Source organism: Tasmannia lanceolata, unplaced genomic scaffold, assembly GCF_043159265.1.
Source record: "Tasmannia lanceolata isolate RefF3 unplaced genomic scaffold, GAP_Taslan_0.1 ptg000037l, whole genome shotgun sequence".
Classification (NCBI taxonomy): domain Eukaryota; kingdom Viridiplantae; phylum Streptophyta; class Magnoliopsida; order Canellales; family Winteraceae; genus Tasmannia; species Tasmannia lanceolata.
The window spans coordinates 54,753,310-54,781,129 of NW_027518714.1; the positions used below are offsets into that span (position 1 = coordinate 54,753,310).

The 27,820-nt window shown below is 37.3% G+C and overlaps 1 protein-coding gene across 2 annotated transcripts in view; it reads right to left on the bottom strand.

The window, feature by feature from the left end:
• Positions 1-256: 256 nt before the first annotated feature.
• Positions 257-27,820, bottom strand: part of TOP3A (topoisomerase 3alpha) — a 45,102-nt gene continuing 17,538 nt past the window's right edge. For both annotated transcript variants that reach the window (XM_077373545.1, XM_077373544.1), the window contains 13 exons: positions 27,671-27,760; positions 27,413-27,517; positions 26,749-26,783; positions 24,666-24,795; positions 13,631-13,683; positions 13,460-13,559; positions 8,841-8,879; positions 6,372-6,450; positions 6,115-6,186; positions 3,603-3,686; positions 1,106-1,261; positions 887-1,007; positions 257-725 (listed from right to left, as the gene is read on the bottom strand). In XM_077373545.1, coding sequence (XP_077229660.1) covers positions 503-725; positions 887-1,007; positions 1,106-1,261; positions 3,603-3,686; positions 6,115-6,186; positions 6,372-6,450; positions 8,841-8,879; positions 13,460-13,559; positions 13,631-13,683; positions 24,666-24,795; positions 26,749-26,783; positions 27,413-27,517; positions 27,671-27,760 — 1,287 coding nt within the window. In that variant the 3' untranslated portion in view covers positions 257-502. The remainder of the gene's footprint in view (positions 726-886; positions 1,008-1,105; positions 1,262-3,602; positions 3,687-6,114; positions 6,187-6,371; positions 6,451-8,840; positions 8,880-13,459; positions 13,560-13,630; positions 13,684-24,665; positions 24,796-26,748; positions 26,784-27,412; positions 27,518-27,670; positions 27,761-27,820) is intronic.

Consider the following 27,820-nt stretch of genomic DNA (forward strand, 5'->3'; position numbering starts at 1 on the left):
ACATCCAATTTACTTGGAAAGAAAAATAGCCAAAGGGAAAAAAATTATTCTTCAAAAAATCTGTAAATGCAACGTGTACATGATCAAAACCGTGACCAACCAACCAAATACTGTCGTTAAGAAGACAAAAAAAAAAAAAAAACTCTTGGACTTGTATAAGAGATGGGACCATAGTTTAAAAAAGTTCTGAGTTAATGAAAAATTCTTGAAAAAATCCTGAAATTTTGTTGTCCCATTTTAAACTTAACAAAACTCGTACAATTCAAAAATTCTCATCCAAATTAACATAAATTTTATGAATATATCTTTGTGTGCCTTTACTATATAAAGAAAGGATACAAGCCTCCAGTTCAATGGTGTTCTTCAATCTGGAGATCGGAGGTTCAATCAGGTTACCTACCTCTAAAATTTTGAGTATTTTGACAAGTTTCCGTCTTTAAATTCGCCGACTGTATGCATTTGAATTCACGGTGCTTGTAGAAAGTAAACGGGCTTATTAGAGTCACATAGCCCGATTTGTGCAGGCATTTGCAAAGTGTGAGGGATCGCCGCAAATATAACACCTCCTGCCAGAGACAGGCTCGCCCGTTGCTGTTACAAAAGTTGCATCGGTGGCGGTGCGTCCTCCTCTTCGTCCTCTGCCACGTCCACCTCTCCTCGTGGGGCTGTTTGCACGCGGTGCCCCTCCTCCACTCATGCTTCCATTATCAATATTATCCTCCCACCTGCATTATCAACAATACATGCAAACATATTATCATTTAAGTTTTTCAGATTCTTTAAGTTGAAAGGAGAAATCAAAATGATTCAACTGGGAATTAAGCTTATATAATGGATTGACAGTGGAGTCAGCATGAATTCAATAACACCTATTTTTGTCACATACACAAAGAAATTGCACTCCTGTGATTGGCAGCTGTAGAACTTCCTTCCCCTGTTAGTAGCTGTATTGGCAGTACGCAGAGCACAAGGTGTCCCACATGAATTACACAGGATTGGAGGTCTTCCTGCAATGTGAGAAATGTTTCGTGAGATCAATCTCTAGAAGAGCACTCAAGAAAAAGATGGCCATGATTAACAGCGAGGCAGCTAATATCATCCATACCACTTTGTGAATTTTGGCCTCTGCCCCGGGAACTAGAACGCTGAGAAGGGCAATCATTTGAAGAATGACCAGTTTGCCTGCAGTGTGCACAAGCAATCGGCCTTGTGTTCCCTCTTTGGTCATTACTGGAAGTCTCCATGGGCTGCCGCCCTCTTGCTGGGAAAAATAGGAAAAAAAAGTGAGAAACTCGAGTTTTGGATTAATGGGACACCATGGAAAATTAATTAGTCTTAGCGGCAGGAATATAAAAGAAAAATATGCAATTTGCATTCCCTAAGGCCCTGTTTGGATTGCATGAATTTTTTGGAAAAGTTTGTAAAGGAAAATTATTTCTAAAATTTCATACTTTTTACACTGGAAAAAAGACAACTTGAACCAACCCAATTCAATTTTTATTTAGAGGTACATATCTCTCTAATTAACCATAACCATTTTATTTCCCTTTAAATTATTGAAAGAAGAAATTTTCCAGAGAATTTTTTTTTGTCTGATATGTCTTTCTTGCAATCGAAACAGGACCTAAATTTTTGCTTCTGGTTAGAAGCCTCCTTTATTGGATGACCTTCACCAAAATCCAGATTTTAAGATCAGGATATTACTTATCTCTTATTTGTTACAAAAACAGATACATAAACATCAGTAAGAAAACCCTTTGAACAGATAGCATGAAATAAAACCACCAGACCAGTACCTAATGTTGAATACTATGGGACATCTCACATGGATAACAGGATAAGGAATAAAATCACATCCTTGAGAAAGCACAAACTATTCTGTAACACCACCAGATCAATACAGCAATACCTAATGTCAAATAGTTTGGGGATATGACACATGGACTAAGGAATAAAATCACATCATTTTTTTTCTCGAAAACACACCATTTATAACACATTTGACCATGAAGGTTACACATAGCTTTGAATTTTAATTCCAGAATCAAGCAATAACGTAAGTACTTTGTACGAGTTTTTATATGGTGACCGTGTGCAGGCAAAAGTACAGTGGGACCCACATAACTGGATGATGAAAACCATTCATTTGTCGATCCCCTGTAGATGTGGCTTGCCTCAAAAATCTTCTCCTTAGCCTAACTTCCAATTTGTAAAGGTTTCTATACCATGGTGTCCATTTTACATCAAATATAATAGAGGGTTAGGATCATACAATGGAGAAGGTTTTGGGGGCACGGCCAATCTACAAAAAGCTCTGATTTAACTGACACTTGGATTTTACTGTTGACGTGCATGTCGGCATGCCTTCTAGACACTTGTAAAAGTATTGTTAAAAGTGTCAACTTAGTGTGGGCGTGTCAACACAATTTCGTGCGGTGTATGAAGTGCGAAATATGAATTAAATGGTATTTTAACTCTTCTTTCTTTATTTCCTCTTTTTAATTAATATTTGTTGTTATCTCCTCCTAAACCTAAAGCCCTTAAAGTCTTAAACACTCTTCTAATGCTAGTATTCATTGCATGTCTATTGGTCTTTCTTTCCCTTTGCATATTGAAGAGTGAAGACTGAAGAGAAATAGAGAAGTTGTGGCTTGTAATGATGAATGCACGGACATCTAATCATCTCATGTTTTTTTAGACTTGTAGTTGCTTAATCCTTAGATTTATTACTTTCTCAATCGAATACCACATTAACTTGTTGCAGACTATGATTAGTAGTTAGTAATTTTATATGCATGTGCATGTACAAGTGTCTCCGTTTCTGGATTTGGAGGTGTTATGTTGGGCACCTCGTATCCGTGTGGACACCCAACACATGAATATGTGTCGACAGATCATAAATGACAAAGACCAAAAAAATGAATGGTTTAGATCATCCAATTATGTGGGGCCCACTATGGGTTACATGTGTACCAGCATGCACAACCACTGTATAAAAACTCTACTTTGTACAAAAGAAAAAGGGAAAAGGCAACAATTCAATTTTCTACGAAGGAACAAGCAGCCTATGAAAATAAAGGAAGCTATTCCCATTTTAGGGTGAGTTCTGAAAATTCAATTGTTAGTGAAAGAGAATAGGAGAAGGCTAACAAAAATGATGGCCATTTACCAAACACCGGCATTGATCATCGCTTTGCAACCATCAGGTCATCAAAAAGCGCATGCAAAAAAAGTTAAGATCAAGTTCAGGCAGCCAAAAGGTGTGCAGAGAAACCATAGAAGCAGAAAAAGTTTGGAAATGTACTAAGGTAGGACAAAAAATCAAATTGTTGATGCATGTTTGTGATTGATAAGATACTATAATGCATAGGAGCCCACAGTTTCATGTAGTGCGTTCAGTTTAGTGGCCCAGTTGCCAACTTCATCCACTCTAATCTGATCAACTACTAGTTAGGTTTAATTCAATAGGAAAATTATCTGTCTGAACATATTTGATTTCTTGTAAAAATCATTTCAAATTATTAGGCTGCTAAAGAACAACTGGTTGTGGTTCCTGTAACAGTATAATATGAAAAGGATATAAATAAGAGTACAAGACACACCTGGTGTGTTAAAAAGATTGCGGGAACCTGTTCCACAAATTTCAATCAGTTCTTGAAGCGTCTCATCGCAGCCACCAACACAACCTGACAGAGATATATAAGTTGTTCATGGACATGATTGGAAACCCAAACCCTACCAGTCGTTAAATCATATAAATATTTTGACAATATGGTTAACAAATAATTAGCAGGTAAGAAAGCTTTGTAGTATAAGATAAAAAGGTCTAATATTGTTGCAAGTTTGACTTATGTACGAAACTCGATAACATAAGCAAGCATGACAGGCAATAGATCAGATATATGGCAAACGATGACAAAGCATGAATAGCAATATGGGATTTTCTCCCTTCAAATAAGCATGCACAATTATATTAGGAAAATCTATTTTGTGAGATGTGATTTACATGTTTGAGTTCAATAGTGGTTGTCAAGTTTGTATATCCACCCTCACAGACGTAGAGAAGAAAGTATGAAGACAAGAAAGAAGTACAGAAGAGAAGAGATTCCCCTTGTAGGGTGTTCTCGCCCCGCCCCGCCCCGCCCCCACAATTTCAATATATATATATATATATATATATATATATATATATATATATATATATATATATATATATATATGAGAAAACGGTTTCTACACACAAGTGTAGATAAGTTATCTACACACTAGCTTAAAATACAGTGGGGGCCCACATTGTTTGGGTGATCCAAAGCATTCATTTGATGGGCCCTCACATAGATAGGGTGTGCCCAAAAAATCAGCTTCATAGGATCATCCTAACCCTTCGAACCGTGGAGGCAAAAAATGGACAGATTTGTGAAGGTTTATACTTTATACACGTCCATTTTACCTCCACAAATCGTAGGGTTGGGATGATCCTATGGAGCTGATTTTTTGTGGACACCCTATCTATGTGAGGGCCAATCAAATGAATGGTTTGGATCACCCAAACAATATGCAATCCACCATATTTTAAGCTAGTGTGTAGATAACTTATCTACACTTGTGTGTAGAAACCATTTTCTCAATATATATATATATATATATATATATATATATATATATATATATATATATTCATATTCCACCTATTAAATATTTTAAAAATATCCCGAGGGCCATCTAATGATGGGCCCTACCAACTAACATATTAAAGACAACTTAAATATAAGATAAGTTATGTTGGCCCCCCTCAAGCTCGTGCGTAGATGCCATCAATGCCCAGGTTGGAACCGGAGTTTTCAAAGGCATGTGAGGCGCCCCAAAAATGCATTGTGAGGCATTAAAGATAGGGCCTGGAAAGAATAAGAAATTGATGTGTGCAACAAAATTAGAAGATTCATCTTTAAAAATGTCGTTCTTTTTAAAATTGCAAAAACTCCCATATTTTGTGGCTATGCTTGAGGCAATACCGGCATATGTGCCTAGCCTAAAACCCACTATCATGAATTAGATGAGGACACGGAACCTCAAGAAAGAAGTTAAGAATATTGGCGGCATGATGGAAGATCACAAGAAGGCATGGGTCAAGTATGGGTGTAGTATCATGTCATATGGATGGATGCGAAGAATGTATGTCTAATTAAATTTCTTGTTAACAGTCCAGCAAGGACGCAGTTTTTAAAATTCGTTGATGCTTCTGGTTCCATCAATGAATTTTAAAGAGGTGCTTCATTCCTTCCGAAGTGCAATCAAGTTAAATTTTCTCCGCTTGATATTGCCTATACCCAACCACCATCCATTTTCTTAATCTGCAACCAGCTTCACAGTTAAAGAGGTGCTCCATTTATTATTCTGCTCTTCAACTTGCCATAACTAGTCTCTGAAGGTTCTCAATTCTTTAGCAACAGTCCTAAGCATCTTGAACATATAAATGAAATAAACAAAAAGGCTTGCCATGGCTGCTTTGATGAGTGATATAACCACCAAAAAATATATATTTCTTCTTTCAGGAAACTAGCTTCCCACAAATTCTTTGAAGGTATACCCACCCGAAAGAATCCAAAAGTGGAACTCACTTCTCTGAATACGAGTTTAATTGAATAAAAGACTTCATATATTAAATAAAGATGTGGAACTACATGTTTATGAATGGTATAGCTACAAAAACTCTATATACGAAGTGACAAGATGTCCAATGTATAGTCATCACAAACCCGCTATAAAACCAACTTAATATGAAAAGAAGCTCATATGAGAGCTCTTATAAGCTTGGTGAAAATTTCAACACCTTTCACATGTATATAGAAAAACTTCAAGACGGTGCATATACAATTACAACACTTACCAAAAAATCTACTATGAGCATCCTAAGTTGAAAGCTAGACATTTATTTAATTTAGCTTCGACCGCATATAGGGATGGACTGTAGCAAATTTAACAAGATGAATGCATCAGCTACCCAGAAAAAGAAAAAAAGAAAGATAAAGATGTATTTCCAAGGTATTAAAAAATAAAGTTCTACCTGTAAAGATATGGCATAAAAGCATTGTATTTCTATGGTGATGCGCTTACCTAAATGGTCAACATTGTAGCTTGGCGGGATCTCCAGCCGACGAAACTTAAATTGAATCTTGAAAACAGGACCTGTAGCCAATGAATGTAACATAGTCCTACATAAATGTGATATGAAGGTAGAGATCTTGGAGTAAAAGAATAGTACATTTAGAAAATTAAGAAAACAGACAAATAAACAAGCAATCCATATGCATCCCAGTTGAGAAAGAAAACAGAAAATATAAAACAATACAAATTGACAAAAAATAGACAACCTGGAATGCAAGAGGTGCAAACATGATTGGTTACAGTTGCTTCTGATATGGCGCCTGGAAGCCAAACAACATTTCTACACTGCAAAAGTTATACACCAGATAATTGTTATGACAATTCAAAATATTAGATATCACATGACGTAACAAACTAAACAGATTTATATAAGCCTCATGTTTAATAAATGTTGTCTTCAACTTCAAGTTAGTTTCCTCCCGATGCCTTCAATTCAGTGCCTATATCACATATTCATACAAGAACTCACCCAAGGTAAAACTGAGTAGATTCATGCAAGACAATCACTTACACGGTGAGTCTTCTATGGATTCAGGTGAATCAAAGAAGTATTTGATTGATTCAATATTATAAAAAAAAAGGAGTATGATTGACTAGGATGGGCCAAACCAAGGCAACTCATGTGAGCTAATGATCGGCTCAGATAGTTTTTAAGAAGTGCTTCAACTATGTTATCATGCACGCCTCTTGGTGCATTTATAGACCAAGTTGACTTGGATGTGCACATTGACACCTGAACATAAATGTGCAAACCCGATTGAGTCATTTTAAGAGGCAGACACATGTATTGAGTTATGTCTATTGTTCATAACTTATCTTCGGCTTTACATCCCAATGAATTCTATATTATATCCTGTAAGAAATTAGCTCTAAAGTAACATAAATAATGAAGAAATTTTAAAGGTAGACCTTCATAAAGGAAGTTTTCTGTTTGTTTTATGAAGTAGGTTTAGGTTATAAATGACTTCATGCCCTATTGCATTATGCACTCGTCAACGCACAAAGGGCCGTAGCTTCATCAACATGACCTAAAGCTAGGTAGTCACTTATGGGCCAGGTGGGTGCCTGCAATCAGGGGTACAAACTACTACCCTTACAAAGGTTTACCAAGCCTATAAACAAAACTACAAAAAACATGTATATCCGTTTGTCCCCAGGTAGATCACTATTTTCCATGGTTATCAGAAACTTTCTAGTTGGATGGCAAGCTCGCTTACCCAAAAACTCGTTTCAGAAGCTAAGTTCTTTTCGTTTCCCAAATTTAGGGGAAGTGTGCTTCCTACATGTTTCCTCTTAATTAAGAGTACGTTTCTTATTTAGGTGATTATCCCTTCCTAAAAGAATATGTTCTCCTTTTGATGACATTGGAGGAACGTATTTAAGAAAATAGTTCATTTAAACCACAATTACATGATAGCTACCCAGCTAACCAGTAGATTTCTATCCCCTTGTCGAATGACCCATTATGAAAGAGTCAACCATATTGTCAGGGTGATAATATGCTATGGGATTGAATCATTAGATCATATACTGGAAGAAGTTGTGTTGGTAAAACAATAATATCATGACTTTTGTGAAACTACCAGTTACTCCAAAAGCTTAAGCTGTTGGAGAAGGTGTTATTTAATCTTTTATACTTTAACACCTCACGTGTGGCCCCTCTTTCTATGGTTGGCCTACACGTGGCACATGTGGCCCCTCTTCTGGGTTTGGCCATTGCATGTGGATTTTTGCTATCTGGGAGGTTTGAACTCATGACCTTTGGCTCCGATACCATGTGAAACAACCAGTTACTTCAGAAGCTTAAGCGGTTGGAGAAGGTGTTCTGTAATCTTTTATACTTTAACATTCCCCCTCACTTGTGCCCCCTCTTTCTAGGGTTGGCCTACACATGGCACATTTGCCCCTCTTTTGGGGTTGGCCATTGCATGTGGATTTTTGCTAACAAGGAGGTTTGAACTAGGACCTTTGGCTCTGATACCATGTGAAACTACAAGTTACTCCAAAAGCTTAAGCTGTTGGAGAAGGCATTATTTAACCTTTTATACTTTAACAACTTTCTTAATAAAGTGTGTAACATCATGACTTGTTTAATAAAGTTTGCTTGGTGGAGAAGAAGCGAACAAAGGTACGCTCGCTTGCTGTCTCGTTCTCTGCCGCAGACTGGGATCGCTCGCTAGCTAGGTCAGATTGGAGCAACATTGTACGAGAAAGTGTGGGTAAAACAATAATATCTTGACTTGCTTAATAAAGTGGGTAACATCATGACTAGATTAATAAAGTTTGCAAAAACTCATGCATAAAATCATCCAATTAATAGCATCCAAAAGGAAAAATTTTGCATGACAAAGACACGGTTATCCCTATGAACCAAGCATCTTGGTAAACCAAGAAGAAACAATTCAAAATAACTTTAGAAACACATAGAAAAGTTAATGTAATCCCGTCATTTTTTTACAAGAATGCAATTCCATTTTTTGGATAATTTAACAATACATAACTGGGATTCACAAAGGCCCAAAGTTGACAAACATATAGATAGCACGAGACTGCTGTTTGAAAGGATAAAACATTAACTAAATCATTTATCGATTTCTTGAAATAGAAGCATCCTTAATCCAAACTAAATCTTTGAGTTGTTAGGAATTTTGGATATCAAAGACCAACAAACCCACATTTGGAAACCGCAAGCATCCGACCATAAAATTACCATCCTGCATATAAGGAAACAAAGGTCTATAAGATATCAAGAAACAATTATACATGAAAATAAATTAGCTTTAAGTAAACCTTTTTCTAAGGAAACTAGAATGGCTCCACTAGAGAAGATAAAACTACCATCAAATAAGATGGATATATTGGTTCAGTAAAATACAACAAACCATATGATACAAGAAAAGATGGATATATTGGTTCAGTAAAATACAAACAAACCATATGATACAAGAAAATCCTACCAAGTTTGTGATCCAACAAACAAGAATGGAAATTGAAAGTTTTAATAGATTAGGAGATCGATACATATGAACATGCCATTAACCTTGGATATATTGGTTCAATAAAATACAAACAAACAAACAAACCATATGATACAAGAAAATCCTAGCAAGTTTGTGATCCAACAAATAAGAATGGAAATTGAAAGTTTTAATTTCTTAGGAGAAAGATACATATGAGCATGCCATTAAACTAATAGTTTTCTCCCTTCAATACCACAATGAAACCAACTATGAAATCAACACAACCATTGACGCTTCTCATAATGTAGGAGGCATAAAATGCAATGATAAGCCATGGCAAGATTTATTGTAAAAAGTATATTGGCTCCACAAAGTACATTGTACAAGTAGCCAATGCAGACTATTTATCTTTTTATCTTACAAATTTCCATCATAAAATATTGCCAATATGTATAATATAGGGGAAATCTTGGTTCCAAAAGCCAACTACTCACCCTTTGATTATGGGCCTTTGATTATGCGGAGAGGTGCCATGGTTGCAGTGATAGTAAGGAGTCTTACAGATGCTTTTGAAGAATTCTCCAACAAGTGTAGTATAGGTATAAGCATATATGAATGACGACACTTGTTTTACAATGAAACTAATACAATCTATCATATTTTTTTAATGGTAATTCAATATTTCAATCTATCAAATGTTCAATGTTATCATGCTATATAAACACCATACAACTCAACTAAACTCAACTAAGCCTTTGTCCCAAACTAGTTGGGGTTGGCTAATGAATCCTTTAGAAAATTTTCATGAAGAAGGTGAAAGGATCTACCCGGCTCAAATTGACTAAGTCTATCCTGACACTAGTTGGGGTTCGTCTACATGGATCATTTTCTTCCATTCTCTCCTATCCAAGGTCATGTTCTCTGTTATGTTCCTAGCCATCAAGTCTTTCCTCAGTGTTTCTATCCAAGTTGTTTTCGGTTTGCCCCTACCTCTTTTTACTCCATCAACTTGGCACGAGTCACTTCTTCTCACTGGAGCATCCAAAGGCCTGCATTGGACATGCCCAAACCATCTTAAGCGGTGGTCTCTCATCTTCTCCTCAATTGGTGCCACCCCCACCTTTTTACTGATCTCTTCATTTTAAATTCTATCTAACCTTGCGGGGTTGCACATCCATCTAAGCATTCGCATTTCCGCTACACTCATCTTATGCACATGCTACTTCTTGGTGGCCCAACATTCTGAGCCGTATAGCATGGCTGGCCTTACAGCTGCCTTATAAAACTTTCCCTTCAACTTGGTATGTATTTTACGGTCGCACAAAACTCCTCAAGCATGCTTCCACTTCAACCAACCTGCTCTTATTTTGTGGTTAACATCCTCTTCATTCTCTCCTTTATGTAGGATTGAACCACGATAGCGAAGGATATCCCTTTTAGGTACCTCCTGTCCAGTCATATTTACTACATCCTCGCCCCGCCTCCTTACATTATTAAAGTTGCGCTCTATATACTCTGTCTTAGTCTTGCTCAGTCTAAAACTTTGGATTCCAAAGTAGTTTTCCATAACTCTAACTTAGCATTAACTCATGCTTTGGTTTCGTCATATAATACTATGTCATTTGCGAATAATCTTATGGTGTTGGAACATTGAATATCAGACTTGATTGATAAAAGGAAAAAGCATAATGAGTCCGAATTTATGAACTAGGGCAAAGTCTCTCAATAGATAAAGACAACCTTGAAACTTCCATCTATAACCAGTGAGTCTACAACCACTTTTGGCCTTTCTCAAAATATAAGAAAAATAATGTCTTATCTCTTGGTCAAGTTAATAATAATATGATCAATTATGAAAAAGTCTCCATGGAACCGAGCCCCTTAGTAAAAACCAAATCATGTTATGCAAGTCACCTTTGCAATTAGGAGTCCCAGCAAAGATGAAGAAAATCTCATTGATATAATTCTCCAATGGAAGCTTCACTATTGATGTCATCGACAGCACTTAAGTCAGAAAGTACAAAAAACAGGAAAAAATTCTAATCTCCCATTTGTCATCCTTAGTGATGACCCGAAGACCTAAGGCCTCAACTTCCCATCCGAAGTCCCATCAAACTCAAGCTTCATGGTACTCATTGGAGTCTTCACACATCTAGCCCTTGACTTCTGTGTTTGATGTCTAGTTTTAATTACATTTATCCAATCACTGATGAATCACTAAGTTTAGTGCCTCAAAACTCTTTCTTGATCAAGACCAAATGGGTGATGAGGATTTTAATTTTTCTTCAACTCACCTTTCACTCCTTCCAAATGCTCCAAAATAAAATTAAAAGAAAGACCTTCTGATAACATGCAACATCTAAAACCAAACAGCCTCCCCAACCATCCATCAACCAGCTTTGTCACCTTCAAAGAAAAATCATGAAATGCCACAGGGTTACAAAAAATGGTTCTAAGCCCCTCACGCACCATTGCTCAACATTTGCTTGACCAAGAACCATTGTGTCAGCAGGTTCTCAATTTTCACAAAACCTTTTCATCCGATGCAACTTCATAATTAATGATCTTATTATTTCCTCCCATTCAAATGCCCCCAGCCCTCTCATAAAACAAAAAGAAGGTAGGGGGAGAGTTGGATTGTTACTTGTATATCTTTATTATGGGGTATTAGCACTCTGAATAGTTCTTATTTAGTATGGAATAGAGTAGCAAGTGCCATTGTTCTATCAAGATCTCAACGCACCCACCCCTCCCCCCCCCCCCCCCCCCCCTTCTTCTACATGGAATCAGAGCGCCATAAAAAACCTAAAGAAAAGATCAGTGAAACCTACAAGAGTTCAAACTGCAAGACCAAAGAAAAGGCTACAATCAGACATTATCGGACAATGGAAATGCAGGATTGGATCCCATAGAACCACATGATTGACATCATCAGTTATACTATTGAAGCTGCTAATACAATGAATCGATCGAAGCAAACAATTTATCTATAAATGAGCATGTCTTTGTTGCAATTGAAGGGTTAATCGATTGGGACAAGACTTCAATTAGTAAAGCATCAGCCCAAAGAACATGAATGCACATAACAGAAACAAATACAACACTAGACACCGAGCATCAAAACTTGGAAATTATTTTTCAAGCAATCAAAATGAGAAAATTCATTTATATTCCTCAATCTTTGAGTAATTTCACAAAGAAAACTCTACATGCTACTTATTATTTCACTAGTTAAAGAAAGTGGATAAAGGGTTAGAAACGGATATTTAGAAGTTGAATACTGTCAGTCTACATCACATGTGGCCCAAACAGTATTAATTGGAGTACCAAAATACCAGGTCACATTTTTTTTTTGTAACTTCATGGGTATTTACACAATACAAGAAGAGCAAGACGGTTTTAAAGGATTTATATCCTAATACAAATGTTATTATATACACAGACCACACAAAACACACTGACATCCAAAGCCCTATGCAAACTTATTTTACAAGAGCAAAACACCTCTGGTGCAACAGACAACCTCAATATGATAGTCTCAACTCTAAAGCATAGTGAGTTTGTGCCAAAAGGCACAATGTTCAGAAACAATCCAAAATAATCAGAAAAAATAAAAGAAAATATCAACAGCTACAAAAAAATATAGCTGCATCCACGGAGTAGAGCCTGAGAAGCATGACATAATCAAGAGAATTCTACTGAAAACAAGTTCTCACTTGTAGCTTGAATTCCACAGACAAGACACATAGCCTATGAGATCAGAGAGTCTTAATAATCTAACAAAAAACTTTGAATATCTTGTCACAAAATATGTTAGTGGAAAAAAACACGTAAAGAAGATTATTGGGCAGAAATGCATTCTTCAAATTCCAAATCTCATCAGGCTTAACCCCATAGAGCTTGATTTTGGAAAGGAATTTTCTGCTCTTGGTTCAGTTTATCACAAAGAGGGATTTTTACTTTGACAGCAACACAAACAGTAAACACTTCACTTACCAATCCACGAGTCCAAAGAAGAAATGTTTGGATGCAGAGACACAAAATTAATAGAAAACATGGGCCATAATAGCATTATATGCCTCAGATAAGCAATACCAATAGTAAATCTTGATCACTTTGAGCCCATATCTCAGTTTAGAAAAAAAAAAAGTAGAGAGAAATTTCACGATCACAATGACACAATGGTTCACTAAAGAAGTTCAAAATAAAGTAATAAAGACCACAAAAAAAAAAAACATAGAGTACAATCACAATTTCTTACTACAAACCACAAAAAAAAAAGTTTAGCCGTTAAAAGATTCTTGTCTAGATCTGTAATAGCTGACAATTATTACCGGCTTTCGCTTAAGTGCCATATCAGATTCCTGACATGCACTACAGGAACGAACAATCTCTCCAGCAGGATGCTGTTCATTCCCACCAAATCTGTTAGACCTGCACAGATATGAATGTGATATCAATGCAATGAAATGAGTTCTTCACATTGAAGGAGGAATGGTTAGCACCTTTCGAAGAAAATCTCCATTGCTTCCAACAGTTTCACTTTGTTCAATCTTGCCTGCAAAAGTATCCAGATATGCTGAAAGTTGTTTTTAATTTATTTAAAGGTGGCATTGCTGGCACATTATCATTAATCCCGAAAACTTACAAGTTATCTATTGAGAAAAATTTATAGACTCGATTTTTGTGTTATCTCTTGAGACAAATTCATAGACTCGATTTTTGTGTTAAGATACCTGCATTCTTGCAAACAGGCTAAAGTGGGTGATATCAAACATAATCACCTAATTTGTTATATCAAAGACAGTATCACAGATAATTGTATTATCATACAGCTTCATTCATAGTTTTCGCCTAGAAGACATCAAGTTATCTATAGTTTTGTGGATAAGTGATCCGGGACGGGTCGTGAAACTCCTCTTGGACCGCGCACGCAGGATTCATTCCTGTGTCCCGGGAGGCCGGGAGTGTGCTTTCCCTATCTTTTGCTTTTATTGGGGAACCCGCCATGGCCCTTTTTTGGTTGATTTTGAATGTGCTTGCGTTTATGGTGAACTTGGGATAAAATTCGAAATTCAGCAAAAATACAATGACAAAAGTCGCAATCTAGGTTAGGGCCTAGGACCCATAATTAACTCTGTTTAAGCATGTTCTAAACAGGAATCTGAGTAAGGGATATGGTTACATGGGGGAAGGTTTTTGGCACCCTCTATGCCCGGGTAAACCCAGTCTCTTGACTTGACTTGGCAGATATAAGAAAACTTAGCAAAATTTGGTTTTAAACTCTCTTTTTACGATTAAGCTTATTCCCAGGTTGGGATTTTAAACAGGTAGAAAGAAAGAAATTGAGAAAAGAGGGAAGTGGTTGATCTTTAACTGTACGAGGAAGAGCGCTTCCGCTATATGACCTGGGACTACAGGATCCCCAAATCTTATAGCGACCTTCAATCTCGACGAAATAGAATGCAAATGACAGAAAGTAAAGAAACGAATTTGTTTCTCTCCGTTTTTCATTCACCTTAGGAGCATTGAGCTCTCTTTTCTATCTCTCACGACCTATGGTGGGGCCCGAGACAGAGTGGTGGAAGAGAGAGAGAGAGAGAGAGAGAGAGAGAGAGAGAGAGAGAGAGAGAGAGAGAGAGGAGCTCTAAATGTGAAAAAGGAGGGATTTTTGCTATATGACTTGGGGCCACAGGATATACCTGACGGAAAAGAAAGTAAAACGGCGGAAAGTAAATGACGGAGAGTAAGGAACTTAGTTCATTTCTCTCCGTTTTTTCGTCACCTTAGGAGCATTGAGCTCTCTTCTCTGTCTCTTACGACCTATGGTGGGGCCCGAGATAGAGTCATGGGATAAGGAGAGAGAAAAGAACTCTAACTGTGAAAATGGAGGGGATTTAGGCTGTAGGGTTTGGGGCCAATGGATCCCCAAACCCTATAGCTACCTGCTACCGAGTTGTAATTGAAATGCGTAAAGTGATAAAGAAAATGGTAAATGTACGAAAGGATTCGGAAATCCCTTCGCCTCCCGACGTCCCGGGGTTTGGAAGAGATTTCGAAAGAAATAGGGTGGTCAGGGATGACTGTTTCCAGTTTCGAAGGGAATCCCAGAAGCTTCTCTCTTCTTTCTCTCTCTTCCTTATCTCTCTCGACAAGGCAAAGAGGGCAAGGTTTCCACTTAAAAACAAATGGTCGAGGGCCACATATATATGGGCAAGGGGAGGAAATCGTTGCGATTTTATAGGGCCTGTGATTTTCCAACTTTGGAAAACGCAGCCTACAATTTTCCAGGTTTGGAAAATCACAAGGGGGGTTCTGGGTACCAAAAACTGGTTTTCGGTTCCCGAAAAGTGGTTTTTGGTGGAGTTTTTTCTAAGTTTGGGGGTTGGATCTTTGGGATGTTGGGTTCCCATAAAAGGCGGGGTGTCGTGTGCTAACAAGCTTCTGGGTTGGATCTCAGGATCTCGGTGGATTCGAGTGGCTATAAATTCGAGCTTGGTTAGAAAGGGATTACTTGTTTTCGGACCTCTAGTTTTCGAAAACCCGAAAAGGATCGAGAGAGAGAGAGAGAGAGAGAGAGAGAGAGAGAGAGAGAGAGAGAGAGAGAGAGAAGGATCAAAGAAGTTTCGTGAGTCATCATAGGAGTCATCATCACGGCTACCTATCATTAGTCCGATCGTGACAAAATGGGATGTCTACTTTGAACCGAGGCACGCTCCTGTAAGTTATGGAACAAAATGGCTTTCAAGCTCAATAGATTCAATGGATCTCCTTGATTTTGTGTAACAGCTATTGACTGCATAATGTACAACTTGTAAATGTGTAACTTATAGTTGTAGTTCGAATTATATGTTCAAATTATATATATATATATATATATATATATATATATATATATATAATATATATAGAGAGAAAGAGAGAGGGGAAATTGTAATACCCAGTAACATTAACAATTATTATGCATAAAAACTACTCACATGTTACTATTCCCCTCATTTTTTCCTATAAATAGAGCAGCCAGGAAGAGAAAAGGAAGAAGAAGAAAGAGAAGAGAGGAAAAGGCTAGGAGAATCACTTGTCCCTAATCGTTGTCATCTTCAAGGTCAAGCATCTTCAAATTCTCACTTCTCAGGTTTGATAAGGCAGGTGATAGCTAGATTCGACTGGTATCTTTTTTCAATGAAAGTGATAGGGATATGATTATATGTTGTTTTATTCACATATTTCTTATCCGTTTTACATCAAATATTCATTGTTTACACTTGGGAAATATCAAATCATATTTGTTTCAAAATGATGACATGTGTTTCCTTCTGGAAAATGAAATGAAATATTGGATTTCATATACACGAAAAGTTTGAACGAAAATGAGAAATGGAAGAGGTAAATGTATGATAGTGTCTCTCATGTGACGTGTTTGTACCTCTGAGCCGTCGACTTACCCAAAAGCGGAAGCGGGCCAAGTCCAAAGCGGACAATACGAGGGCGAGGCGGATCGTTACAGGAAACTTCATAAATAGAAACAATTGGAAACTATTGGGCTTTAAATGGTTTGTTTTACTATCTGGTTAAATTGTTTCTATAAAAAAAATCCTATTAGTATTAGTTTTAAATTCACATTATGTTCTATACAAAATACAGCATATTTTTATAGAACTGTTTCTTATTATTGATTTCAGCTACTTGTTGAAGCTTCTACATACCTGCTCTCCTAACCCACTTTTTTCCACTAGGATTTGAAAATTTGGATGCAGGAGTATTTGTCAATGAGGAACCTTAATTATGAGAAGTGTGAAAGCAACTTTTGGAAATACAGAAATGATGAACCTAGCCGATCTCCTCAGATGTAAAAAGGTTTTAAATATGTCATACTTGGGATTATTGTAAATTCAGGATGTACTTTAACCTTCCGCTGCGTAATTATAGGAATAAATATGATTTGTTGCCCGTAGCGATCCGTGCAGTAAAAATTCCGAGTCGTTACAGTTGGTATCAGAGCTGTATCTCCTCTAGTAGGGTGTGTTGGTCTCACACCAGAAGCAGAGAGAAAAAGTTCTTGAGCTATTTGTGTAGATCCCCACATTCCCTGTGTAGAGGCGTCTTCTGCGGAAAAAATAAACCAGGATGGCTGCAATCTAGAACCAGACAATATCAGAGCCACCAGATTTAGTCTGTGAGGAACCGGGTTGCACGAGTCTTGGGTATGTCTTAGGAAAGGAGTTAGATAGATGAAACATAGACAATAGATCGAGCTTGGAATATATCTAATCCTCGGTGTGTTCGTCTTATAAATACAGAATGTAACCATTGCTTGTTGTTACGATTAAGGTAGAACCATTTTCTCCTAAGAGTATGGAGAGAGGAATTTTGGGGACGAAAATCTTTTAAGGGGGGTAGAATGTAATACCAGGTAAAAATAACAGTTATTATGCATAAAAACTACTCACATGTTACTATTTCCCTCATTTTTTCCAATAAATAGAGCAGCCAAGAAGAGAAAAGGAAGAAGAAGAAAGAGAAGAGAGGAAAAGGCTAGGAGAATCACTTCTCCTTGATCGTTGTCATCTTCAAGGTCAAGCATCTTCAAATTCTCACTTCTCAGGTTTGATAAGGCAGGTGATAGCTAGACTTGACTGATATCTTTTCTCAATTAAAGTGATAGGGATATAATTATATATTGTTTTATTCAGATATTTCTTATCCGTTTTACTTCAAATATTCATTGTTACATTTGGAAAATATCAAATCATATTTGTTTCAAAATGATGACATGTGTTTCATTCTGGAAAATGAAATGAAATGTTGGATTTCATATGCACAAAAAGTTTGAACGAAAATGAGAAATGAAAGAAATGGAAGAGGTAAATGTACAATAGTCTCTCTCATGTGACGTGGTTGTACCTCTGAGCCGTCGACTTACCCAAAAGCGAAAGCGGGCCAAGTCCAAAGCGGACAATACGAGGGTGAGGAGGATCGTTACAGGAAACTTCAGAAATAGAAACAGTTGGAAACTATTGGGCTTTAAATGGTTTGTTTTACTATCTGGTTAAATTGTTTCTATAAAAAAAATCCTATTAGTATTAGTTTTAAATTCACAATATATTCTATACAAAATATTGCATATTTTTATAGAACTGTTTCTTATTATTGATTTCAGCTACTTGTCAAAACTTCTATATACCTGCTCTCCTAACCCACTTTTTCCCACCAGGATTTGAAAATTTGGATGTAGGAGCATTTGGCAATGAGGAACCTTAGTTATGAGAAGTGTGAAAGCAACTTTTGGAAATACGGAAATGATGAGCTGATCTCCTCAGATGTAAAAAGGTTTTAAATATGTCATACTTAAGGATTTTTGTAAATTCAGGATGTACTTTAACCTTCCGCTGCGTAATTATAGGAATAAATATGTTTACTGAGAGTGGCTGCAGTTAAGAATGCTTTCGTGTGCGACTGTTTTGAAAGAGTGGATCAGAAAGTGATTTGGTGTCCACGGTTTAGAAGAAATGTTTTTGAAAGAGAATTAGATGATCTATCTTCCTTGTTTGAGGTGCTCGAGAAATGCTATATTAAGAAATCCGGTGAGGATAAAAGAATATGGATTTGGAATTCCTCCGGAATCTTCTCCGTGAAATCTGCATATGCTAAGATTGTTCCGGATGGTGATGATTCTTTTGTGGCTAAGGTTTGGTCCTTTCATTGCCCTCCTAGAGTGTCTTTTTTTGGTTAGTCTATTAGTAGTGGGCGTATCCAAACCATTGAGTTTTTGAGAAGAAGGGGTTTATGGTTGATTGATCACTGTCTGTTATGTCTGGAGGATGGCAAATCTATTGATCACTTGTCTATACATTGTAAAGTAGTAAGGGTGATATGGGGTTTACTTTTAGTAAGATTTGGTACCAATGGGTTTTCCCTCAATCATTACCTATGCTTTTGGATTGTTGGGACTTTGTCCCTTGGAAAAAGAAAGGGAAGGTGTTGTGGAGGATTTGCCTTTTAGCTCTATGGTGGTCGGTATGGAAAGAAAGAAATGGTAGGATTTTCGAGGGCACAACCACTTCATCCTGCAGTATTTATCAGAGGATTATAGCTATGTCTATCCAATGGGCGAAGAGTCTTCCTATGTTCAGATTCGTGTCGGCTTATGATTTGTGGGAAAGATGGGATGTCATCTGTATGGAAGGGTTAAGAAGGAAAAAGACAATTCAGAAGTGGGCTCCACCACCTGTGGGTTTCAGCAAGCTAAATGTGGATGGAGCATCCTTCGGAAACCCAAGGTCTTCAGGTTTTGGTGGCCTGATGAGGGACAATGTAGGGGCTGTGGAGTGGGCATTCTCTGGACCGAATGGGATTTCAGATTCGTCAAAGGCGAAAGTAAAAGCAATGTATTATGGTATCCTTCACATTGAAAGACATGTCCTGGATAAAGTCATTGTGGAAAGGGATTCCTCCAATGTTATAAGATGGATTACTGGTAAAGCTCCTCCTCCTTGGAGATTTCTCAGCCTTATTGAGGAGATTTTGGATTGGGTGTCAGGATCGGACAATGAAGAAGTTGACGATCTAGCTAAATCTGGGTTCATTAGGCAGGGTATAGAGTGGTTTGATTATCTACCACCTTAATTGTATTTTGTTTCTCTGATGTGTTTTTCTCTTCTTTCTTCTTTCCCTTTGTATTCTGAGAACCATCTCGGTTCCATTTAATCAATATATCTCGCCATTTCAAAAAAAAAAAAAAAAAATGTTTTGTTGCCCATAGCGATCCATGCAGTAAAAATTCCGGGTTGTTACAAAAATGGTTTGTAAGCAGCTGCTCAGATAAGCTTATCTGAGCAGAGCTCACAAACCATAGGGGGGCACATTTTTTGGGGGATCCAAAGCATTCATTTGGAAGGCCCTTCCATGGATAGGGTGTGTACCAAAAATCAGCCCAATAGGATCATACTAACCCAATCAAAGGTGGAGGGGAAAATGGACAGACACTGTGTGTCCATGTTTCTGCCCATTTTTTCCCTCCACAAATGGCAGGGTTAAGATGATCCTATAGGGCCGACTTTTTGGTACACACCCAATCCATGGAAGGGGGCCTTCCAAATGAATGCTTTGGACCCGACCCCCCCCCCCCCCCCCCCTCCCCCCAAAAAAAAATAAAAATGTGGGGCCACATGTGTTTGTGAGCTCCTGCTCAGATAAGCTATCTGAGCAACTGCTCACACACCCTATATATATATATATATATATATGAGGAAAATGATTGTGAGCTTGAAGCTCATATAGCTTATATGAGCTTGAGGGCCCAAACACATGTGGGCCCACATTGTTAGGATGATCCAAAGCATTCATTTGAAAGGCCCTTACATAGATAGGGTGTGTACAAAAAATCAGCTCCATAGGATCATCCTAACCCATCCAAAAGTGGAGTGCAAAATGGACAGACACCGTTTGCCACTAATCTGCTCATTTTTGCCCTCCGCTTTTGGAGGGGTTAGGATGATCTAGTGGAGCTGATTTTTGGTACACACCCTATCTATGATGAGGCCTTGCAAATGAATGGTTTGGATCACCACAAAAAATGTGGGACCCATGAGTTTGGGCCCTCAAGCTCATATAAGCTATATGAGCTTCAAGCTCACAATCATTTTCCTCTCTCTCTCTCTCTCTCTCTCTCTCTCTATATATATATATATATATATATATACTAGTAAAAAACCCCGTGCAATGCACAGGCCGACAAAGAACTGTACGGACCACATCATAGGTTGATCCAAACCGTCCATGTGATGGAACACAACAGAAATAGGTTGTGCCCGTAAAATCATTTCCATAGGCTGATCCTAGCCCTCCAATCTATAGAGGTTTCCATCATATGTTGTTCCTCTTAAGGTGCCCGGAATTCGTCAATATTTTGAAAGGCGTCTTGAATCCGTAGTATTATGTAATATGTTCACAAATATCCGTAGGGGGTAGGATTGAAAATATGTGGGTTGAATGAATGCCTTTATTAGAAAAAGTCAAAAAAAGTGATGTGTAATTCTCATAGAATTTTGGGAGAAATTCAAATAATTCTCTCCTTTTCTCTTCTGCTATATATATATATATATATATATATATATATATATATATATATAGAGAGAGAGAGAGAGAGAGAGAGAGAAGTGTAGTTACACATACGTGTAGCTAACTTAGCTACACCGACGGCTTAAAATACAGTGGGCCCCACATTGTTTGGGTGATGCAAACCATTCATTTGATGGGCCCTCACATAGATAGGGTGTGCCAAAAAAATCAGCTCCATAGGATCATCCCAACCCTACGATTTGTGGAGGCAAAAATGGACGTGTAAAAACCTTCACAAATCTGTCCATTTTTGCCTCCATAGTTTGAAGGGTTGGGATCATCCAATGGAGCTGATTTTTTGGGCATACCCTATCAATGTAAGGGCCTATCAAATGAATGGTTTGGATCACCCAAACAATGTGGGCCCACTGTATTTTAAGCCGTTGGTGTAGCTAAGTTAGCTACACATATGTGTAGCTTCACTTAACTCATATATATATATATATATATATATATATATATATATATATATATATATATATATATATATATATACTGTAGTATATATTAGGGGTGCAACCCGGGTCGGGTTCTACCTGGAAAAAAAGTCGGGTCGGGTTGAGTTTTCCCAACCCGGGTTGAGGGCTTGGGCAACCCGGCTCGAGTCAAACCCGACATTTTTTATCAATTTTTTTATAAGCTTAAAAACTCGGATTGGGTAGGGTTGAACTCGGGCCGGGTCAGGTTCGGGTTGGGAAAAAAGGGTTCCTCGGGTCGGGTCGAGGTGAACCTCGTCGGGTTGGAAATCGGGTCAGGTCGGGTTCGGGGTGAGTAAATGGTTCCTCGGGCTGGATCCAGGTTGGCCTCAACCCGACCCAACCCAACCCAACCCGAGTTGCACCCCTAGTATATATTGTTAGTCACACCAAAATCTACCAGAATTGCACTATCAGCTATTTGCATAAATGTAGACACATTTTGCATGGGTTGGAAGAGATTGCAAATAGCACCAAGAAAACTCTCTGAAGAGTGTCTTGTTCTATTAATTATCAATTCAGAGGCATTCCTTCTTTTATTGCATCATATTATAGAGTGGAGAACCCTTCAAAACACAAATCCCAAAAACAACTGTAAGCCCTCAGGCTTTACACTTGAACCTCTAACGCTTAGAAGTCCTAAAAAACATAGATCAAGGTACACACACCATGATCCACCAACACCCCTAAGCACGTCCTTAGGCACAAAAGAGTGCATGTGCAACATTGGTGCTAGTGACTAGAATAAGTCATCCTATATTCTAACGATGGATTGCCTGCAGCCCGACATTGGGATCAGGCGATCCGGTTGATGGACTTAGAAACCACATCAACGCAACTGCAACTGCCATAATCACAACACATTATATTTTGTAAAGTAACAAAAACAAAAGTAAAATTTAGTAGCAAACAAAAAGCCACTACCCTGAAATCTAGAAATGGAGACTTTCCTTTGTCAAAATCCCAAATCCGTTTCCAGCCAATTGCCTCATTCAAGTTCAATTAGCAGAAACCAAATAGGACCAATACTATTTGACCATTGACCATTTCCAGGAGAAAAATAACTGAAATATCGTCTCTTTTTGCTTAGTTCTAAGTACAAACAAACCTCTAACCTCCCTAAGATCTTGATCCTATAAAAAAACCCCATGGGAAACAACCCCATTCCCCACAGAAACCTCTAGTGTCCTAGGAGCAAACCCTCTCCACCTTTTTTTTTTCTCAAAATGACTAAGAAATTCCTTGTCTATGCATATCCAAATCATAGTCCCTATTCCTCTAAAAATAGGGCAACCTAATTACCCTGGATCCCAGCTTATTCACCTGAGGATATTTAGAAATGAATCTAGGGACCCATTTTGAAATGACCTGCTACGCCAAACCCACCTCCTACATTTATAAATAGGATCCCCCTTCCTCTAGAAAAGTCTTGGCCCTGATTGAAGAAACTCTACCTTTAGCTCCATGTAATTACATTAGGTTTCCTACACCCTTAGTCACGAATCACCCCCTAACCTCAAAGGCTTCAACCTTTGTTCCCAGATAGCAAAAGATCTATGGGGAAGAGGGGAAGCTAGAGAGTCTTCCCAAGTAAAAATACAACACCGCCTAATTTTTGGTGTTGATTGCTGATCTCAAAAGGCACCATAGTCAAGCTTTACCTACTCTACATTTTTTGCCCGCCATAGTCTCTCTGCAAGATTGTGCAATTGATAAGAACCTCAAGTGAATTTTGCAACAACGACATTCCAGAGTTCCAAGCGGCTCACTGCCATCGTGCTCCCTCTAGAAATCACTCTTGTCCTCTTTCTTTTCTCACTCCCCATGGTACTAACTTGTTACCTCTCTTTACCAATTTTCTTACTCTCTGATCCCCTTAACTAAAAAAATTACTGGAAAACACCATAAATTGCAAAATCATTTATCCAACTTTCTAGTCATAAATTGCTTTCATTTCCTTACTCTTCATTTTCTTGCTCCAATATACATATGGATAACAATGCATGTGCTGTGGTAACGCCGTGCCAAAATATTTGTATTTACTTGTAGTCTAGTAGAGAATGCACACCACGAACTGGGTGCCTGCCCATTTCCCACCTGTAACCAACCACTTACCTCGAATCTCTTTGCCAAATCAGACCCTCTTCCCATTTTTGGAGTCTTTTTCAAATGAAAATCAGTAGAAAATCATTTTTCAAGTGTACCATTAGGATCTACTAGACTTGCCCTATCAAGCTATCTATTGTATAAATGTGACTATACATAAGAAAGCAACAGACTATAGTAACGCTTTAGTTTACTAAAATGACAACCCATTTGTGATAAATTAGCTTCTAATATACTATGATATATAGGCTACTGATATTCACACTACCACAGACCATGTTTTAATAATGGGGTGAAGTCACCTTGCCTTTTCTTTTTTAATTGGCTTCTGAGAGCATTTGGGGAATTGTAATAACCTTTGACAGCTGGTTAAATAATAAAAGGCAAGGTGAGTTCAACCCATTATCAAAATATGGTAGTGCTACTATCAGTAGCATATATATAGTCCTTTTCCACCGTTTTTCAGATATTAAAAGAAAAAAATGCACAGAATATAGCATTGTATGTCTCACATATTATTTCAATACATGAGCGAACAAGATGATATTTTAATTCTTGGATCATTTCTCATTAAAATATTTTGGCATATGCATTCTATATAAAGAATCTATGGCCTTAATTTTTTTTCTAAATCTTGGATCATTTCTCAATAAAATATTTTGGCATATGCTCTCTCTATATAAAGAATTTAGGGCGTATTGGTCACCAACTCTCAAATAGGTGCATAATTCAAAAGTAATACCAGCATGCTCCAAGAAAACATGTTGAAATAATTGAAAGTTGTTCCTCAAGATTAGGTAAACAAACATCATGGCAAAGAAATTTCATGCCGGCTTACATCTAAAAAGCATGCTTTCATCTGTTGCAAGCAAGTCTCCAGAACTTCAGATTTTCTCTTTGTGCCTACACTGACTGCTTTCATGTCACACTCCATCATAGCCCTAAGATATGGTTTCCAAAGCTCGTACCTAGAAAGGTCAATATCAATATCAACATGTGAAATAAACATCCAAAAGGAACAGAATATAAAATAACTCTTCGACCTGCACCTCATAATCATATATCATTTCATGTAAGACCATGAATAAGAAAATATTCTGAATGTCAGAAAGAGAACAACCACACAATTTGTAAAACCATTGTTTATTAGTATCGGCATGCATATTGATTGGGGCTAGAATGATACATATTGAAGAATACACCTGCAACTTTCTTATTTACATTAATGCAGTCCAAGAAAAGAAAAAACTGTTAAAAGTATAAAAGTTAAAATAACGCCTTCTCCAACAGCTTAAGCTTTTGGAGTAACTGCTAGTTTCACATGTTATCAGAGCAAAGGTCCTGAGTTCAAACCTCCTTGATAGTAAAAATCCACATGCAATGGCCAAACCCAAAAGTGGGGCCACATGTGCCACGTGTAGGCCAACCCTAAAAAGAGGGTCCACACGTGAGGGGGAGTGTTAGAAGTATAAAAGATTAAATAACGCCTTCTCCTACAGCCTAAGCTTTTGGAGTAACTGGTAGTTTCACAAAAACGATATTGTTCATGGTTTCCACCAGAATTTTGTGTGATTCAATTATCATGATATTTTTAGCACGTTCTTTTAACAAATATCTAGTGGAGATATTTTATGTAATTCTTTAGTGTGCTGGAAAGCCTCTCAGGGTGTCAGTTCTCTGCTTGTCTATTTTTTCAGTCATTCAAATCTCTGTCTTGACCGTGAACCCATGATCCCAAGATATAATATTAGATTCGAACTAGATACTACCAACTAATAGAATTATAAGTCTAGAAACAAGCGAGTAATTAAACAGTGAATGGCTTGGGTATATAGTAGTGACACATGTTACACATAAACACAACACAGTATACTTTATCAACTTAGCACTTGATTTTGTCAAGAGTTAAAGTTCAATGTAAGGGTATTTTGTCTTTTTAACATAAAGGGGTACAGTTGCAATTTTGGTGTAGTATGACCTAAGTTTGGGACAAAGGCTTAGTTGAGTTGAGTTGAGTTGAGTATGACCTAAGTTGTTAAGAGAGACTAGGTGCTGACTAAAATCACTAATCAGACTCTCCTTCCTCCTTTCCTCCAGTACTTCTCTTCATTTTCTTTTATTTTCTTCCTCTCTTTTTTTCAACTTGGTATCGGGCAACATCAAGGGCTTGTTTCTTCCTCTCTTAAATTAAACTATAGATCGTTATAGCTTTTGATGAGATCTGTGATTTGAGGTGCTGAATGAGGGATGAGGTTAAAGAGATGTCATCCTGCCATATGGATGATGTCGGTAGACATACAGATGGGGTTGAATTCTATTACCATGGAGCATACCATCTGCAGGAGTATCATTTATGGGTAATTATCATGAATTTTATTCAAGGGATTTGATGAAGTTTAATGGACATTATGTAGGTTTTTCTGAAAAAAAAATGAGAAAAGAGATTTCTCATAGATCAGATTGATGAAGGATTTTAAGATTTCTCATATGACTTGACATATTCTATAATACTGAGGGTCAAAGATAAAAAAATCAGATCATCCATATATCTAAAAAGGATAACAATTCTTTACTTAAGCTATCAATCAATTTGGTCAAAACGTTCCAAAATCTCAATGCAATACAAAATTAATGTGATAAACAGACCTTCCAATGCAAAAGAAAACAGAGGTTTCATTCCAATGACAATGACAATTCCAAATAATATAATGCGAAGAAAACAACATTTCAACAAGTAAAAGCAACAGTAACCAGGCCTAGTCCACTGCTCCAATAATCTAAAACAAAAAAATAGAAAAACCAGCGGACACATTATGTCTAATATACACTAATTTTAACTCCAAACTCAATTAGTCTTATACCAAATACTTTGCACATTTTAAGGTAACAATCTTCAAGAATTATGACATTGAACGGCATACCCCATGTCATCATATCCCATCACTAGCGCCTCTCCCTGCAATGAAAAAACTCACGATCAACCAAATGTTTGCCATTTTGCAAGAACCATGAATTCATAACTCCATTGCATGCGTAGTCAATCAACTTATCAACTCCATAGTTCATTACACTTGGGTTCATGAAGAACCACAAGAGAATACCTGTTCCCAAACATGACAATGAACAAACTGGAGGTAATATTCTAAAAAATCCTGAACAGTACTAGACTCGTGGTTGACTTTACGATTAAAACACCGGAATAGCAGTGATACCACTTTCTAACATTACAAAATCTAGTACTGCAAGGATGTATGCAACTAAAACTCTATGATTTCCATAAGAACTGTTTGTACCCATTTCTAATTCAATTTGAAAACAGCCCAGTCCCCTTAGTTTATAATTAAAGAATTATACATGGAAAAGATGAAAGATTACAAGTGGAAAATATACAATACAGAAAGGGATGGAAGTCCCAGCTCACAATAAAAGAAGCTGCACCCCCCTTCCCCCTTCCCTTCCCTCTTAATATATTCTTTCAGAAAATACGTATACAAGCAAACAGAAATGCATACTTAAAGAAAATCAGAGAGTAAATAAGAAAAGAAATTATAATATTTGATGAGTATCTAAGCCATTGAAGAGTACAAGATTTGTTGGCGAGAAACGAATGTTTGAATCTTTAGTTGCATAGAATCGATCAAGTAGTTTTTTTATGTGATCATGCATTGTCGCGTCCGTGCCAATGCCCGCCTAGAAAAACAAGCAAAAAGAGAGAGGCACTTACATTATTACCGTAAATTAAGCATAAGAAGCTGATGGCTGATGATGAATATAAGCTATAAAAAAAACTTGTGGGTCAAAGGCATGTGCAATCTAATACATGAGAATAGATATAATCCTCACCTTGTCCATACAGCTTAGCAAATCAGATTCACTTAAAAGAGGGGGTGGTCTTGTAACACCTGAATCAAGAGTCAACGCTGTCGGAGTAAACTGTAAAAGCAGCGGCATGTTAGATACTATATCCATTTCTTTCTCAATCTCTAAAATATT